General features: G+C 46.0%; 1 protein-coding gene across 2 annotated transcripts in view; it reads left to right on the top strand.

Annotated features, from left to right (window-relative positions):
• Nucleotides 1–682: 682 nt before the first annotated feature.
• SCUBE2 (signal peptide, CUB domain and EGF like domain containing 2) overlaps nt 683–19,066 on the top strand; it is a 69,963-nt gene continuing 51,579 nt past the window's right edge. For both annotated transcript variants that reach the window (XM_052652443.1, XM_052652444.1), the window contains exons 1-4: nt 683–797; nt 1,946–2,068; nt 8,760–8,885; nt 13,946–14,080. In XM_052652443.1, coding sequence (XP_052508403.1) covers nt 683–797; nt 1,946–2,068; nt 8,760–8,885; nt 13,946–14,080 — 499 coding nt within the window. The remainder of the gene's footprint in view (nt 798–1,945; nt 2,069–8,759; nt 8,886–13,945; nt 14,081–19,066) is intronic.

The following is a 19,066-nucleotide window of genomic DNA, read 5'->3' on the forward strand; positions in this document are numbered from 1 at the left end:
GCCACTGTCATCCGAGGACTTTGGGCCAGGGGATCAGAGAAGGCCTGGGCTGAGCAGAATGGAGAAGGGCATAGACAGAGTGCCTGCTGAGGTGAGCAGAGAAGCTAGGGTCCCACTCTCCAGTGAGCTCTTCTGAGGCTCCGAAGGAGGCAAAATCACTTTCATTCCATCCACATTCCCCTAGTAAGCGGAGAGAAGGTCAAGTCCCGTAGGTGGCGTCGAGGTTTGGGGACTATAGGACTCTGAGATACACAGGACACTTTCCGGGTGCCCCGTGTCCGAATATTTCATGCCAAAAGTGCTGTTTGTCCTCACAAGAGGGACCGGGTCAAGTTGGAGGACACCGCGAACGGGCGGAGCGCGGCGGCGGTGCGGGAGCGGCGGGTTTGGGGCGCGGGGCCTGCGCGGGGGACTGGGGGCCCGCCCGCGCCCCGCTGACAGCCGCCCGCAGGCCACTGCGGCCGCGCCCCCTCCGCCCGGACCGCGAGGGAGAAGGGAGGGGGCCGGGAGGGGCGGCCCGGGGAGGACCGTGTGAAAATGAGGCCGGGGCTCGGGGGCCGGGCGGGGCCGGGCCGGGGGTGTCAGAGCGCGGCGGGCACGGCGCCCGCACACACCTCCCGGAGCCGCCGCCGCGCTCGCCGCCCGCGCTCCCCTGCCTCTGCCCGCAGCCGCCGCGCCTGCCATGGGCGTCGCGGGCCGCGGCTGCCCTAGGGCTGCCCGGGCGCTGCTGCTGCTGCTGCTGCTGCTGACGGCGGCCGTCCCGCCCGATCGGGGCCGCGCCGCGGGGCCGCCGGAGGGTGAGTGTCCGGCCGCGGGGACGCACCTGGCACGCCGGGCGGGACGGGCGCCGGAAAGGGTCCGGGTCCCCTCGCGGGGGGTGAGGGGCGCTCGGGAAGGGCGGGATCGCGGCTCGGATGCGGGGCTCCGCGTGGCCCCTGCTTCCCTGGGGCCCCAGCCGCCGGACAGGCCGAGGCGCCGTCACCGCGCGGGTTAGAGGCCGGGGCCTGAGTGCGCGGCCGGGCCTGGGACCCGGGGCTGATGACAGTTCCCGCTCCGGTCCGCGCGGAGCGTCTGCTGGTCAGACTCGCGCTGGCAGAGCTCGAGGAGCAGGGCTTGGGAGTCTCCTCTGCGGAGATGGGGAAACTGAGGGCTCCGGCCGCGGTCCAGAGTGAGGTCGGGGCCGGGAAGTTCTCCGATGGGCTTCGGGTATGTTTCTATCCGTGGAACAGCTGCTGTTGGAGAATCGGGGAACCCCGTTCTGCACTAACTGGCCTTGCAATACTTTCAAAACTTTTGTTTTTAGTTCACATGCTAGAGGGATATCAGCCAAGCAAATACTTGTTTTGCCCAGGCGGGTTTCCAGGTTGAGAGGGTGGGCAGCTGTGAGGGGCTGCGGGTGGAGGCACCACTCCCGCTTTGCCTGGTTGGAGGGCTCAGGGTGCTGTGCTCAGAGCCCAGGGTGAGCTGTCCCCCCATATCGCAAACCCTGAGAAAGCTGACAGACCCTGCTTGGTTTCTCAGATCATCTTTGCCAACTTGGTCTTTCCTTCAGTAGGCCTTTACCATCGCCTGCTCATGTGCCAGGCACTGTGCGTGGCCTCAGGGACACAGACCCAGTCTGTAATCAACCGTCTAGATGGCAAGACAGGCAGGAAAGCAATGACAGTGTGATATGCGAGCACATCCTGGGCAGGCATCTCACCTGCACTCTGGGGTCCTGGCATGCTCCCTAGGGGAGGTGGGTCTGAGCTGTGTAGAGAGGGCATCCCAGTCAGAGTGAACAGTCTGCACCTGGAAACAAGGACCTGGAAATCATATGTCAATCCCCAGACTTCCAAAATGGTGAGATGTGAGGTAGGGTGGGCTGGTGGGAGATGATGCTAGAGAGGGACCAAGGCCAGGTCATCTAGGGAGACACCCTAGGAGCTGCTGTACTCTTTTGCAGACGTGGACGAGTGTGCCCAGGGGTTAGATGACTGCCACATCAATGCCCTGTGTGAGAACACACCCACCTCCTACAAATGCTCCTGCAGGCCTGGCTACCAAGGGGAGGGCAGGCAGTGTGAGGGTAAGTGACCTGGTAACCAGTAATGTGTGGGCCACCAGGGGAAGCCCTCAGCGCTTGTAGTGGCCACTCGTGTTGGTAGAAATGCTTCTACTCCCACGCTCCCACCCCAGCCCTGGGTCACATCACCCATTCTCTGAAATGTATTTCAGATCCGTAAAAAACTGGGAACATCAGGTTTTCCCCAGAGCTGATCATACAGTTTCATCTGCCTCTGGCTCTGAAATGCCCTTTTGTCTAGCTTCTGCAAAGGAAAAGTGGTGCTTTAGTAGTGTCTTTTGGTCCCACTCAGTTTGGGGGCAGAAAGTTAACAGCTGTGTTGATCAGACAGCCATGCCTGCCAGAGCAGGGCTGATCCCTCACCTCCCTGGGGTAGCTTGTACTCTCACTCTGGAGTCTGAGTGCCAGAGTTCTGCCCTCCCCTGAGGCTCTGGTGACTCCATCTTGTCCATGACTTCGGACGGTTTGGCGTTGTGACCTGCCAAGCTTTACAGCTGCATCAGGAGGCTGCCTCGTTTGGAGCTGCAGGTTTGCCCCAGCCCTGGAAAAGTGTATGTGGAGGGATGTTTTAAGCCCTTAGAGCTCCAGATCTGGGAGCCTGAAGGCTGGACTCCACTATATTGTGTTCTGGGCCACTGGAGATTAGCTCGTGTCAGGAATTCTGAAGTTGGGAACTGGCTGTAGAGTGGACTTTCGTAGGAGCAGGCTGCTCTGGGGAATGGCAGTTGTAGCATGTTGGAGCTGGCTGGGCTCTTCTGGGAGCTCTTAGCCAATCCTGTCTCTCTTGTTACTGATGAAGACATGGGGCTCAAGGGAATTGGGAAAGGGATTGTGGGCATGCTCACACAATTAGCCTGGACGTGAAAGAATGTTAGATAAAACTCCAGCTCCGTTGCTGGCCTCACATCTCTCCTGTTCACTCAGCTCCTGGTGTCCCTCTTTGGTTGAGTGTGAAATCCTATTATTTACAGTCTCTTTTGTGCATGAGGAACAAAACTCTCACTTCTCGCATCAGAGGAGATGTGCTCCTGGTCAGGTTCATAGCAAGTGGGGTTGGTGGACCATCCATAAAGCCCTTCTGTTTCTTCAAGCTCATCTTTTCCTGGAGATAGACGGCCATCTCTCTCTATCTGCCCTATATCATGGGAGGCCAAAAGACTACCTCTCTCTGAAACATTTCTCTGTCAGTTCCTCCATACCACATCCTCACTGTATTAAATATTCTATGTACAGTACTGGAATTCACATATGTTCATATACTGCTTGGGGATTTCACTTTTTCACTGTGACTTCCAATCACTGTATGCTTTCTGGGGGTAGAAACCATGCCATGGTTTCTTTTGAATAAAGTACATATTTAGTAAATGATATTGAATGACAAGTGGCAAGAGTTTGGTGATTCTTAGCTGTTGAGTTTTGCTTATCACAATTGAAATTGAATTACTAACAGTTTAGAGTGAAAAGTTTGCTATTTAATTTAAAAGAATTAATGATCGGCATTGCTGCTCTTACACCTTTAAATTTTTTCAAAATAATTTGTGATTATTATTATAAACACAAAACAATACAAAAACGTGTGAGATAGAAAAGTAAAGGTCCTCCTCTTCCTCTCTCCATGGGTGATCGTTGTTAACAGGGGCGTGTATTCTTTGCACTGTCATTTTCAACCCAAACCCTAGGACAAGCTGATCTTTTGAATACTTGTAGTATTTATAAACCTAGCAAGTAAGGCTCTCCCTGTTTAGTTTGGATTTCTTGGCACAGGGATCCTTAAGTGGAAACTTTCTTCCAAGAAGGGAAAGGAAAGAAAATGAGGATTGCAAAGACTCAAAGATACAGATATTCAAAGATGTGACTCCTTCATGTGTACTTTCTGGCTTATTAGTTTTTAAGCCTCTTGGGTCCCGTCTGTGGTATTTGTGATAATCACAAGACAACAACATTTGTGTTGTGATTATCACCAGAGTCACTTGGCCCTATTTAAGTTCAAGGATGGGAACTGGTTTGCTCAGAGTGAACAAAATTTTATACTCCATGAATTTCTTCTGCCAAAATGTTGGAAAAATGAAAGTATAGGACCTGAGTAAGTATTTTTAAAATAATGTGATTCAGAAGTGACTTTAGGTGAAGGATGTTATATTCTAAATGATCTTTGCTTATACCCCAGACTTTGGAGAGGGGATGTTTCAGTGGTCAATATTCATTACATGGTCCTTATTTCTAAGTTTAAGGAACTGAATCATCTAGGGATAAATCTAGACTTGGCCTTTGTATTTTTTTTTAACTTTTTATTTTGAAATAATTTTAGGCTTCAGAAAATTTGCAAAAATAGTGCAGAATTCGTTACATATGTCTGCTACTTATTTTACCCTAGTGTTAGCAACTTACATAACTGCAGTAGAGTATTAAAACCAGGAAATTAACATTGGCACAATATTATTACCTATATAGACTAACTCAAATGCCACCAGTTTTTCCCTAATGTTCTATTTTTTCCCTTCCAGAATCCAGCTCAAAGTCCCACAGTACATTTAACTGTTGTCTCCTTGTCTCCTCCGGTCTGTGACAGCTCCTCAGTCTTTCCTGGTCTTTCTTGACGATGACATGTGGATGAGTACGGTTCTTTTGTTGGTGTTATGTCTCCACATGATAAAAAGTAATATGGTAGGAACAGACACAGTAAGAGAATGTCCTGTGTTTTCTCGTTCTGCATTTTTAATAATGCAAAAGTGGAACTTTTGGCAAAGGCTGCTGCAGAAGTATTTTTGTGTGCTTTTCAGTGCATCACAGCTGGGGTACACAATGTCAACATGTCCCACTACAGGCAATGTTAATCTTATCACCTGGTTAAAATGATATATTCTGTTTTTCCCCACTTCAAAGTTACTTCTTTTTTCTGTTTCAACAGAGCTGTATCTTGGGGCAGATACTTTTGGCCCGTGCTAATGTCGTGTTTGTTCTCACATTTTTGTCCACTGATTTTAGCCTCTCACGGTGGATCTTGCCTGCATCAGTTGTCACTGTAAAGTGTGCCTCTTGGTGGTTTTGTATTTCTCTTGTTCCTTGCACATCTAGTAATAGGGCTTCTCTAAGGAAGCTCTGTCCTCATTTCCCATTTACTTATGTGTTGATTTATGTGTTTGTGTATGTTATGCCAGTATGGACTCACAGGTATTTATTTAATTATATAGTTGTTTATTTTGGGCTTAAGTTCTTCCAACTTTAGCCATTGGGAGCTTCTTCACATGGTCTCCTGTGTCCTGTTGACATGCCCCCATCCTTTTTTGAGAAACTCCTAATTTTCTGATACCACAAAATGCTCCAGCCTCAACCTGTATTTCCCCCTCCCTAACCCTGGAATCAACCACTTCTTCAAGGACCCCTGGCTTTCCTTTTATTGGGAAATGGTGTATGGAAACCAAGATCTGGATGCTTGATATTTTCACTGTTACTGGGATGTCATTCCTCCTAGGCCCTCTCAGTGGACAGAGCTAGGAAATATATGTATGTATACTAACCCACACATACACACTTATCTATTTTTATTCCTTTTATTTATGCATTTCTCTCTATATTAAAAACAGTGAGTTATATGGATATTTCAGATTTCAAAGCAGTATCACAGGATTATTCTAACCTCCCTCTTGGCTTATTTGTAACTTCTTTCTCTAACAGTGAGAAGCCTGACTCTCATTATTTGCCATATATATATATTTGTTCAATCCCAGTATACACATAACATATATACAGAATTGCTACTCCATAATCCTGTGGGTAAAACAGATATAATAATTAGGGTATGGTATTTATATACAACTGCTTTTGTTTTCAGCCTTACAATATCCAGTCAAGTTAGTATTTTTTGAATTTACTTAGGCTGGTACTTTTCTTCCCCATCCTCTTCGGTGTGGTTATGTTACTCATTTATAGTACGTTTGGATTCGTTTGTTCCTCTCTGTATTCCATTTTTTCTCTCCCCTCAGTCCCCACTTCTGCTTCCTGCTTGACGTGTGTATGTAAAACATCACCATGGTTCTGAGTCGAAGCTGTACAAAAACCAGAGAAGTGTGACTCCCTCCTCCCATTCCCATCCTGCTTACATTCCTCATTTCCACCCCTTTTCCCACAAGCAAGGGTCACCAGTCTATGCTTTCTGGTTTCTCCTTCCTACGTTTCTTTTGTACAAATAAGCAACTGAATATGTATTTTCTTTTTAATGATTCACTGAGTTGTAATTTACATAGCGTAAAACTCACCAGTTCAAGTAATGTACAAATCAGTGATTCTGAGTGAACTGGTTGAGGTGTACAGTCACCACATAATACAGTCTTCAAGCATTCTTCTTGTCTCAGTTTCAGCCCCATTCCAGGCAACCGCTACCCTATTTCCCTGTTTCTGTAGCTTTGCCTTTGTGACTATTTCTTCTAAATGGAATTATATAATATATGGTCTTTTGTGTTTGGCCTCTTTCGCTTAGCATAATGTTTTTGAGGTTCATCCATGCTATATCCTGTAATGATATTTCATTCCTTTTTATTGTCAACTAGTATTTCATGGATGTTTAGGTTGTTTCAGCTTTTAGACTATTATAAATAAATATGGTGCTGTGAATATTCACCTGCAAGTACACGTGATTTGGCATTTCCCTTGGATATATATCTAGTAGTAGAATCTTTGGATTATGTGGTAAATTTGTGTTTAATCTTTTAAGAAACTGCCAAGGAACTTCCCAAAGTGACTTATTACTATTATTATGCCATCTTATTACCATCAGCAACGTATGAGGATTCCCATTTCTCTGCAACCTTACCAACATTTGTCATTGTCTTTCTTTTAAAAAATTGATTGATTTCTGGCTGTGCTGGGTCTTCTTTGCTTTGCGTGGGCTTTCTCTAGTTGCGGCGAGTGGGGGCTCCTTTCTAGTTTCGGTCCATGGGCTGCTTCTCGTGGCTGACTTCTCTTGTCGCTCAGCACAGGCTGTAGGCGCACAGGCTTCAGTAGTTGCAGAACAGGGGCTCAGTAGTTGTAGCACATGTTCCCCTATGGCATGTGGGATCTTCCCAAACCAGGGGTCAAACCCATGTCCCCTGCATCGGCAGGCAGATTCTTATCCACGACACCACCAGAGAAGTCCCTGTCTGTCTTTTTTATTAAAACTGTCTAGGGAGTGTGGTGGAGAAGGAAATGGCGCCCCACTCCAGTACTCTTGCCTGGAAAATCCCATGGACAGAGGAGCCTGGGAGGCTGCAGTCCACGGGGTCACTAAGAGTTGGACACGACTGAAGTGACTTAGCAGCAGCAGCAGGGAGTGTGGAATGGTATCTCGTGATTATAATTTGAATTTCTCAAATAACTAACGATGTACTTTTTTTATGTGCTTATTGTGTCGGAGCAGAGTGTTAGTCACTTAGTGGTGTCCAGCCCTTTGTGACCCTGTGGACTGTAGCCCACAAGACTCCTCTGTCCATGGAGTTCTCTAAGCAAGAATACTGGAGTGGGTTGCCGGTTCTTTCTCTAGTGTATCTTCCCAACCCAGGGATTGAAGCTAGGTCTCCTGCATTGAAGGCAGATTCTTTACCATCTGAGCCAGCGTATCGTCTTTGGTAAAACGTCTGTTCAGATCTCTTGCCCATTCTAAAACTGGGTTGTTTGTCTTATTGAATTATAAGATGAGGTATGTGATTTGCAAATATTTTCTATCAATTTGTGCTTCTCTTCACTTTCTTAATGATGTCTTTTGAAATGTAAAAGTTTTAAATTTCCACAAAGTCCAATTTATTAATTTTTAAATGTATGGATTTTGTGTTTTGTGTTATATATGATGTTGTACCTAAAAAAATCTTTACCTAACCAAAGGTCTCAAAGATTTTCTCATAAAACTTTTATATTTTTTTATCTTAAAAGTTTTTTAGTTTTAGCTCTCACATTTAGGTCTCTGATGCATTTTGTGACTTTTGTGTATGATATGAGATAAGGGCCTAAATGAATCTTTTTTGCATATGGATATCCGGTTGTCTCAGCACCATTTGTTAAAAAGACTATCATTTCTCCCAATAAATTGCCTTAGGATTTTTGTCTAAAATCAAGTGACCATAAATACAGGTTTATTTCTGGACTCTTGATTCTGTTCCAGTGATCTGTTTGCCTGCCTCTATGCCAGTACCACACACTGTCTTGATAGTGAAAATCTTCCAAATATGTTTTCCTTTTTCAAAATTGTTTTAACTCTTGAGTCTTTTGCATTTCCATGTAAATTTTAAAATAAGCTTGTCTAATTCTGAGAAGAAAAAAAAAGCATGTTGGAATTTTATGTGTATTTGTATCTCCTTATTTTTTACATGAAGATAACATATAACAAATAATCTTATGCATTTTGACTCTTTTTTACTTATTAGTATATTCTAAAAATCACTCCAAATCAGTTTGTAGAGATCTTTCCCATTGTTTCTTTTTAACAGCTGCACAGTATTCCACCAAGTAAACGTACCTTAATTCTTTAACTATTTATTATGGACATTTAGGTTTTTTCCAGTATTTTGTAATTACAAATTCTGCAGTGAATAACCTTATGTATATTAATTTTTACTGTTGTTGGAGATTCCTAGAAGTGGGATGGCTGGTTAAAAGGTAAATATATATTTCTCTACATTAAAAAAATAGTGCCTGTGTGGCTTACTTCTGTTTTACTCCTCAGATATTGATGAATGTGAAAATGAACTCAATGGAGGCTGTGTCCATGACTGTTTGAATATTCCTGGCAATTATCGCTGCACTTGTTTTGATGGCTTCATGTTGGCTCATGATGGTCATAATTGTCTCGGTAAGAAAAACAGGTAGAAATGGTAATTATCATTTACCTCCCCTCTAGCACCTCACCCCTTTCTTTTCTTTGACAAAAACATATTCATTAAAAGAAAACTGGGATCATAAACTTGTGTTTTCTGGCTCCCGAGAAATCATACTCCCTCATAGAAAACCAGGGTATGTATTTTAGTTTTTATCTGGTCATTCATAATATAAACCCTCCATTGTCCAAGGAGGTGGGTGGATATTGTCATTAGTACTTATTGACTTTCTGGCATTGACTTGTTACTTTTAAGATCTTTAGTCTTGTGTTAAAAGGGTCTTGGCTTAAAGCTATTTCTTTAATCCTGTAAATACCTCTATTCCAGAATCATGTAAAACTATTTGTCGTAAATATTCCACATGTGTGCTTGGATCTCAGCCAGATAGACTCCCTTCTTTTTCCTTCAAAGAGAGAAAAATTAAAACAGAAACCTTCCATTAACATCCTCCTAGTATCCCACAAACCAAAAACATCTGTTAGAGTTTCAGTCTCTGAGTTAGGAACTGCAAAGAGCATTGTTTACATTGGTTCCTTATGCTAGGAATAAAACAGAACTTAAAAATAGCAAGCAGTTGGTTAGGGTTGAATGTTGGATGGTCTTAGAAGATGTGGCACACCTGGAAGGCAAGTGTTTATGGTCTAATTGCACTTGAAGGCCGATGTTAGCAGTGGTACAGAGGACATCATGGGACTCGGAGGACGTCAGATTCCTTTGGCATCAATCCTTCATGTGGTTGACCCACTGATGTCCATTTGGCTAACCAAGAGAAGCTTGAGCCAGGCCCCACCTCTGCGGGGACAGCTAATTCAGATGCTCCCTTGCTGTGCTGTGGAAATGGCCACTTGATCAAATGCTTTGAGATGAGCATGGTGGTGGTGGTGATTTAGTCACCAAGTTAAGTCCAACTCTTATGATCCCATGATCCCGTAGACTGTAGCCTGCCAGGCTCCTCTGTCCATGGGATTTCCCAGGCAAGAATGCTGGAATGGGTTGCCATTTCCTTCTCTAGGGGATCTTTCCAACCCAGGGATCAAACCTGCATCTGGCTCCTGCATTACAGGCAGTCTGCTGTATTGCAGGCAGATTCTTTACCGACGGAGCCGCTGGGGAAGCCCTAAAGGTCACTAAGTGAGTATAGGCCGAACTTGTATTTTGAGTGTTGGGGAAGGAGAGTATTTGGGACTTAGGCCTGATATGACCTTTGTCATGTCACCTGGAGCCCCATCCTGATGTCGACTCTGTCCCTTCCTGTCTGTGTGTGGTATGAGAGGTCCAGCACTGGTTAGACCACTTGGCCTTCCAAGCCTGCAGCTCTCAGGGAGGAGAGATTGAGGGCTGGGAGTCACTAATCCCTCTGCAACTTTCTAGGTCATCAGCACCACCAAAAGACACATTAGAGACACAGTCCTGAGAGCAGCAATAAATTGAGATTAATTAAAAACTAAAAAAAAAAAAAAGAAATTATATTTAGTGTGTAATTTACAGTATGTTTTAAAAAAAACAAACATTTTCTGGGGGAAATCACTTATTTCCCTTTGATTAGCCAATGGCATGTTGAGGATCTGTAGTTGATGGAAGACCCATTGATCAGTTGTGCTCAAACTCACAGCCTAGGGTAAGTGTGAACTTCTGAAGAACAACACGCAGAACTGTCCAAGAGTTAAGGACTAAGGACCTTGGGTGGGGTCATTTGGAGTAAAGGCCTGCTCAGAAATCCCGAGGCCCCAAGTTCTTCCTTGCCTGGCTCAGATATTTCAGCAGACTATTTCCATTTCCCTCTCTCTGGGCTCTCTTTCTGGGTTTGGTAGCAAGAGTCTGCCTTGCAGAAAGGTTCTGAGCATCCACTGAGTACCTCTGAAGGGGCTCAGGATTCTATGAAAAGGAAGGCGAGAGAAAATACAGTGATACGTGAAGAGCAGGGCCAGCACACAGAGAAACCTCTCTGCCATTTGGACTCAAAAGAGCAGAAAAGCATTTTGTGACAGGAAAGGAGCTCAGTATCAACATTTAGGAGTGGCAGTTTCCTATGTTCTCTTGGATGGCCCCTACCTCTCCTTGGCCCCTCACCCTACACCAGCTGCCGATATATGAACCAGGATACGCAGGGGACAAACACCACTGAGTTCTGGCTGTCTACCCAGATTGCTCTAGGGTCTTGGGTGCCTGTGAGCCTGAAAAACAAAATGTAGCTCTTCCAGACAGCTCACCCCACCTGAATTCCATTTCTGTTTATTGGATATCTGGGAGCACGGAATAGCTACTAGGTCTTGTAGCATCACTTGAGAAGTTTAAAATGACACCAGGTCTCATCCAAGGCTAGTTAGCCCAGTGTGGCCCAGATATCAGCGTTCTAACCTGCGGCCAGGTTGTGAAACACTGTTTTATGCTCTGAAGAAACTCACCAGCTTAGTGTGCATGTGAACTTTGGTATTAATTCATTCCCTGATAGCTCAATTGGTAAAGAACCCACCTGCAATGCGGGAGACCTGGGTTCGATTCCTGGGTTGGGAAGATCCCCTGGAGAAGGGAAAGACTACCTACTCCAGTATTCTGGCCTGGAGAATTCCAGGGACTGTATAGTCCATGGGATTGCATAGAGTTGGACACGACTGAGTGACTTTCACTTTAATCCGAGTGCATCGCCCAACTTGATACATTTCTGATTGCTCTGGAGAAAAGGAATAGTGGGTGAAGCATAGGGTAGGGTGGGGCAACTCAGAGCCAGGCCAGGTGTTGGTGTCCAGAGAGGCAGATTGCTCCTGCTCACCCCAGTCCTCTCTGCAGGAACAGCTGGGCCAGGTGTGTCCCAGCATCTCTCATCCTCCGGAATGTGCTCCCTTCACCCTTTGGCACGGAGAAGGGCGAGTTTGTTAGGCTTCAGGGGATGGCTGGAGTCCCATCAGTTTAGAAAGGCATCTGCTGGGTAGTGTGGGAGGACGGATGACTGTAAGATCTGAAGCTTGAAACCAGATAACAGATATTTAAATGTGGATGTTCCTGTTACAGATGCCCCCAGGAGCTAGTGATAGGCACATGGGAAATCAGGGCTGGAGAAAATAAATTGCTTTTTCCATTAGCCTTCTCCTCGAGCCTCTATCAGATCTGAGATTTTTCTGGAAGTTTCCTCTTCTTTAGCTCTGATGATGCTATGCTCTTCTTCTTGTTTGTTCATGCATTGAAGAGTTAATATGTGCCTGCAGGTTACAGGGCTATGCTAAATATATATATTTTTTAAAAATCTGTCTTCAAGGAGTTTGCAATCTAGTGGAGATGGATAAATAAACAATTTTGAGGAGTCAAAAGGTACAAATTAAAAAAAAAATATTTGAGAATGCATAGCGGTAAGTGTATTGATGGAGCCGTGTGCAGGAGAGTTTGTGACTCAGTGGAAGAAAGGTCCTCTAACCTTCCCCTGGGGGCACAGCACTGGGTCAAGGCTCCCTCCCTCCCTCCCTGCTGATGGCTTCTTTATTGGGGCTCCAGCTCTCTCATCCTGCTACCCTCAGAGTTCTCCAAATTCTTCCTCTGGCCGTCTCCTCACTCTTCTCTCCTCTCCCTTCCTACACTCCTGCCTTTGACTTGCTCAGCTGCCTCCAGCATTTTATCAGGACACCACAAGTAAGTGGTTTCCAGCGCTGTCTTCACACCGGGCTCAGGTTTCCCATAGCCTACTGGATCTAGCCCTGGATGTCAGCATCTCAAAGGTATCACCTCCCTGCCCTGCTGGGGACCAAACAATCTCCACCCCCAGTTCTTCCCCGTGTTTCTCAGCCACCTCACCCTATGTCCACATGACACCTTGTCCACAGTTCTCCTTTATTTCTTCCATCATAGACATCCCCTCTATTGTCCCCTTCTCCTCCTGCCCTCAATCTTTCCCAGCATCAGGGTCTTTTCCTGTGAGTTGACTCTTCGCATTAGGCAGCTTAAGTATTGGAGCTTCAGCATCAGTCCTTCCAATGAATATTCAGGGTTGATTTTCTTTAGGTCACCAACTCAATGGGCATGAGTTTGAGCAAACTCCAGGAGATAGTGAAGGACAGGGATGTGCTGCACTTCTTGGAGTCGCAAAGAGTCGGACATGACGAGCAACTGAACAGCAGCAGGCATCCTCACGGCCAGGCCCCAGGTCAGGTGCCTACTGGCACCAGCTATGGCTATTTCAGGCGCATGCTTGAAGCTGGACTCCCAGGTTTCAATTCTTCCCTTCCCTGTGTCCCTCCCCCAGTGCTGTCTTATCCTTCCCAACATGAGGGGCTGACCGTGTCATCCCAGCTCCCGTGATTTCCAATTGCCTCTCTGATGAAGTGGGAACTTCTTCGCCTGGTATTTAAGGTCCTCTGCATTGTGACCCCAATTTGTTTTCCCAGCTCTATCTCCTGTAACTTCCCTACCTATACCATGCTTCAGTCAAATTGAATGACCCACAGTTATCTGGACATACTCCATGTCCCCCAGCCTTCCTGCTACACTCATGCCCTTTCTTCTGCCTCCATCCCCTTCTCCTGATTTATCATTGAAGAAAGACTGCAAGGCTCACGCCTTCATCAGCTTTTCCAAGGAACCCATCCTGAAACCCACAGCCAGATGTGACCTCCGTCCTCTGTACCCCCATTTACCTTACCTCACCATTACTCCTACAGTGTCTCTTTCCCTTCGCTGAAGGGGATGCTCCTAGAGCCAGGGAATTGCATCTTACTCATCTGTGCCTTATTGTCTCCTCTAGCACTGAGCTTTGGAAAGAGAAGGTGAATACTCACTGGACTGATTGCCTTGTGTCCAGGTGGAGGGCCTGTTTAAGGGAGCCACGGACTTGTGAGGGCTGGAGTTAATTACCTGCAGTCCCACTAGCTTCAATTCTGAGAGCTTCTGTGACATAAGGACCTGAAGAGGGACCTCGTCTCTGCTTAGCAGGAGCCCCTGAGCTGCTGGGCAGTGGGGTGGGGAGTTGGGTGGGGTATGGGAGTGTGCCGGGGAGGGTGTGTGTGTGAAGCAGCCCCACAAGCAAAGGCTCAGCCTTCTCCCCCTGCAGACGTGGACGAGTGCCTGGAGAACAATGGTGGCTGCCAGCACACCTGCGTCAACGTCATGGGGAGCTACGAGTGCCGCTGCAAGGAGGGCTTCTTCCTGAGCGACAATCAGCACACGTGCATTCACCGCTCAGAAGGTATCTCTGCTTGGCCAGGGGGAGGCAGGGAGAGGGGCAGGGTCACATCTGAGAGTCCCCCTACCCCCCAGTGACTCTAGAGGGAAAGCGTGCCGTGTATAAAGTCTGGAGGCCTGATGAGTACGCAGGGTATTTCAGCTTCACCTTCTTCACCTGGCAAAATGAGAGAGTTGGTCTGGGTGAGATCTGAGGTCTCTTCAGACTCTCACAGTTGCTGATTCTAATCTCTAAATAGAGCACATTTCAAACATGACGATGTCTCAGAAGAAATGATCTGCCAAGTTTTTGAAAAAGGTGCTGCAAAGCACAGCACCAAGTGCAAGCCTGCTCTTAGTGGGGAGGGCCGGGAGGGGCTGGAGCCTTCCTGTGGAGACTCAGTAAACAGCCCTGTTTTCAGCAAGAGCGGGCCTTCCCTATATTTTGTGTTTTTGAACTCTGACTTCTGGGATTCCAGGGGGCAGGTGGACCCCTTCCCGAGACTGGGGGGTCTCTATTTTAGGGTTTCCTTCACCCATATTGCTATTCACCATTTCTCCATAAATTTGCAGAAAACTCTCCTCTGATGGCTTTCGTTCTCTCTGCTTTGTGTTTCTATCTATTTTCGTTTTCTGTTAGTTCAGTGGATTGTCAGGAGGGAAAGGCATTAAGTTCTTGTGGCCAGCCAGCCATTTTTAACTCAGTGCTGTGGTTTCCATTCTTCCCTGCTCTTTCTTAAGCCACAGAGCCACACTTTGATGGCTGTATGTCTCCCATGGCTGTCCGTGCCTGCTTTTAAGGGAAGTGCTCCAAATACTAGACTATGAACCCCTTTGTGCTGCTTGTTCATCCTCTTAAGTTAAAATGAGGTGATTTTCAGTTTTTCTGCTATTTAATCACAAGATTTATAGATTTATTATTTTAATTGTGGTAGTTTTAGTGATTTTTCAAGGGTTTCTTTGTGGAAGATGATTTTTGCCTCATTTTCCAAGAATGATGGCTCCTTCCTTAGCCCTCACCAGCTGTTTGGGTACTAAGAAGAGGAGTCAGAGAAATGGGGAGTTGGATGCTCTTATCCCCCAGCCTGCTTACTGTCAGAGTGTGAGCTGGTTACACATAGCCCCTGGCTCTGATCAGGTGATCTTTTATCTCTTTAGGTGTGGCCCTTGACTGAGTAGCAGGTTTGATTTTCATTTCCCCTGCAGGGTTCTCTGGACTCTTCCATGAGCTGTGCCTCTTGTTGGAGGCTGAATTAAGAGGCCAGCAGCACGAGAATGATCCTGATCTCAGGGCCCCTCCCGTTTGGTTGCTCAAAGCTGCTTCCTGGAAAGTCCCTCTGGCTTCCTCCTCAGGTGGCGGGGAGGTAGAGCTGTGCTTGAACACCCCCAGTATGGGTCCCATCTCTCGTGAAGCCACTGGCAGTGATTAAGACCTTCTCTTACCCTCGCTCCTCCAGAGCAGTGATTCAGCCCCTTTCTCCTGTCCCCAAGTCCCCAGACTGATTACAGACACAGGCTCCTCAGACTGCAAGACCATAGGAGCAGTTCCTTTCTGCAATCTGTGTTTTCTAAGTTTTTTATGATTCAGACATTCTTAGAACCCTTAAAGAGTGTTTAAAATGAGCATATTTGTTTGGGGCTAAAACCCAAGTCCAAGTATTGGAGTTGTGCTCTGGAAGCACTCTGTGATTTTCTGTTGTGTTTCAACCTGGCTGCTGGGTGAATTCACAGTGGCGTGAGCCCACAGATTAGAGTAGTTTGCAGCTGCCCAATTCCATTGTAGGGTTTTAACTCTCCAAATCGGAGAAGGCAATGGCACCCCACTCCAGTACTCTTGCCTGGAAAATCCCACGGACGGAGGAGCCTGGTAGGCTGCAGTCCATGGGGTCTCTAAGAGTCGGGCACAACTGAGTGATTTCACTTTCGCTTTTCACTTTCATGCATTGGAGAAGGAAATGGCAACCCACTCCAGTGTTCTGGAGAATCCCAGGGATTGGGGAGCCTAGTGGGCTGCCGTCTATGGGGTCGCACAGAGTTGGACACGACTGAAGCGACTTAGCAGCAGCAGCAACTCTCCAAATAGAGCCAGCTGTAAACAGTATTCCCCTTAGGATGCCCTCCTTGAAGTGCACATTAAACTCCTGAAATCTATATTAAAATAGACTTTAAAATCCACAGCTGATCCTTTAAAAATGGTTCAAAGAAGGTAAACACTGCAAGCTAGTATTTTCTGGAGTCATCAATGTTGTTATTAATAATTATATACTAAATGTTCTTTAATATAAGGGATCACACTAGTTAATTCCGAGAGAAACTCAAGCTATTTGTGTTTTTTTCATCCTTTGAGACCCCAAAGTTCTGATAAAGAGACTGTGTGTTTTCACCCATGTAATGGGGGTAGGCTGGAGAGAGACACATGGCCCCAGCCTGCCTTTGTCCCTATTCATGGGTGCTCAGGCTCTCAAAATGAGCATTCCTCTTTTGTTTTGTCCTCTCTGAGAATATTTCTAAATGTTTGCACCACTGCCTTTTTAGAGTAGTGGGCAAGGTGGCAGGTTAGTGAATAAGGGGCTGTGCTGTTAACAGGGGCTGTTTCTTCCTTTTCTTGCCCTATTTGCAAAGCTTATTTTTATTCAGTTTCCAATAATGTACTTCAGTGAGATCCTGGGCCAGGGGTCCCCCAGAATGGGATATTTTTCAAGTTTCTGAGCTGTTTCCTTCCTGGTGAACTAACAGTCCTAAACATAACTGTCCAGGCAGTTTCTGGGATAGCCAGGACCCTAGCTGGGTCGCCCAGTTTGGACCAGTCCATCTGCCTACCCTAGCAGTGGCCTTGTTTTGAGTCAAGTACTCTGAAAAGCTTCGGGGGCCCCTCTTAAAAAGCCCTTAGCATTCCCAGAGCCATTTAAACCTTTAGTGTCTTCTGGTAACTTTAGGTCTTGCTTGATCTGATATGACATCAGGGGGCAACTTCTTTGTGCATCCCCATGGTATCTGGTGCACAGTCAGTTCTTAGAAAATATTGCTTGTGCAAATGAATTGCTCTGAGAAGCAGTAAAGGTCACTTTGCAAACATCTTAACAGACTTGTAAACGGAATGAAAAAGAAAAAGAGGAAGAAGCAGCTGATTTGTATGGGAGTGTACTTTGCGGTGCTTCCCCCATCCCCCACCCTGGGAACCATCTTGTGCAGCCCAGCATCAGAAACGTCGGAAAGGCCGGCATGAGATGTGGAAGATAGTCTCCTGTAGGGAAGGGAAATGATGTTTCTACTGCTGCCTTTTCTTGGGCACTGTTACATTTACCCCCAGATGCTCCTGGAGCCTGTTATTGTAAATGCCCTGCTGATCCAAGAACAACTGTAATGCTGGCTCCTTCTTAGGAGGACAGGGTGCTTCCTGGAAGCAGCTCCCACCTCCTGTGGCATCTTAGTACTGGGAGCAAATAATGTCTTCAGAAATCACTGGCCCAAGCCAAGAGAAAGCTCCCCTCTCCGACCCAGTGCAAGCTTCTTTCTGTGTTAATTGACAGCAGCCCTTGGCACGGGTGAATAGATCCCAACCACCTCCAGCAGATTGAGTGCTGGAGCTCAAACAGCTCGTAACTGTCAGATAAAAAACAAGGTTTTAAGAGAATGTGGGATGTATTAGCTGTTGCCCTCTCTTTTGGAATAGAAATGACATCTGTGTATTAAAACAATCATTCCAGTTAAGCATAGATCCATGGGGCCCATGGTGAGATTTGGAGAGAAATGACTTTTGACTTCATTAGAACCAATTGGCTAAGGTTTTAGGGGCACAATACAGAGCAGTATTGGATCCTGGAGAAGTCGAATGAAATCTTTTTGTACTCATGTTAAAAGAGTGCCACTTCCAGTATTAGAAAATGTCTTGTCAGTGCAGAATCAATGAGAACAAAATCCCTACTCTTAAAAATGTTTTAGAGTTACATTGCACAAAGGCAAAAAAGCATCGCATGAATACATACCTATTTAGTTCAGTTCAGTCACTCAGTCATGTCCGACTCTTTGCAACCCAATAGACTGCAGCACACCAGGCTTCCCTGTCCATCACCAACTCCCGGAGCTTGCTCAAACTGATGTCCATTGAGTCGGTGATGCCATTCAACCATCTCATCCTCTGTCGTCCCCTTCTCCTCCTGTCTTCAATCTTTCCCAGCATCAGGGTCTTTTCTAATGAGTCAGTTCTTCGCATCAGGTGGCCAAAGTATTGGCGCTTCACCTTCAGCATCAGTCCTTCCAATGAATATTCAGGACTGATTTCCTTTAGGATGGACTGGTTGGATCTCCCATGCAGTCCAAGGGACTCTCAAGAGTCTTCTCCAACACCACAGTTCAAAAGCATCAATTCTTCGGTGCTCAGCTTTCTTTATAGTCCAATTCTCACATCCATAATGACTACTGGAAAAACCATAGCTTTGACTATATGGACCTTTGTCAGTAAAGTAATGTGTCTGCTTTTTATTTTATTTATTTTTAATAAAATTTTTTTTTTTAAAGAAATGAGGTCATTAGCAGATGGAATCAGCTGCCCCTCACCCCTCTCAGTCTAGATGAAGATGATGTCTCTGCTTTTTAATATGCTGTCTAGGTTGGTCGGAGCTTTTCTTCCAAGGAGCAAGCATCTTTTGATTTCATGGCTGCAGTTACCATCTGCAGTGATTTTGGAGCCCAAGAAAATAAAGTATCTTACTGAACCCCATGAACAGTATGAATAAGAAAAAAAGATATGACATACCTATTAATGTTGTGCAAACCAGGGAGAGGTTTTGAGAATACTCTTGGGTATGATAACAGTTCCTGCAGAGTGCTAGGATATGGCAGAGTCCTAAAGAATTGGTATTGAGAAGAGGCATGAAGCTGGCAAACCACACAGATGTCTGTTTTGCTGCAACCCCATCAGTTAGATGCATGCTAACCCATCTAGGAAAATAACTCCCTTCCCACCATATTTATCACAAGATCAGGCCTAATGAAAATTACAGTTTACTCG

Source organism: Budorcas taxicolor, chromosome 15 (genome assembly GCF_023091745.1).
Source record: "Budorcas taxicolor isolate Tak-1 chromosome 15, Takin1.1, whole genome shotgun sequence".
Lineage (NCBI taxonomy): Eukaryota > Metazoa > Chordata > Mammalia > Artiodactyla > Bovidae > Budorcas > Budorcas taxicolor.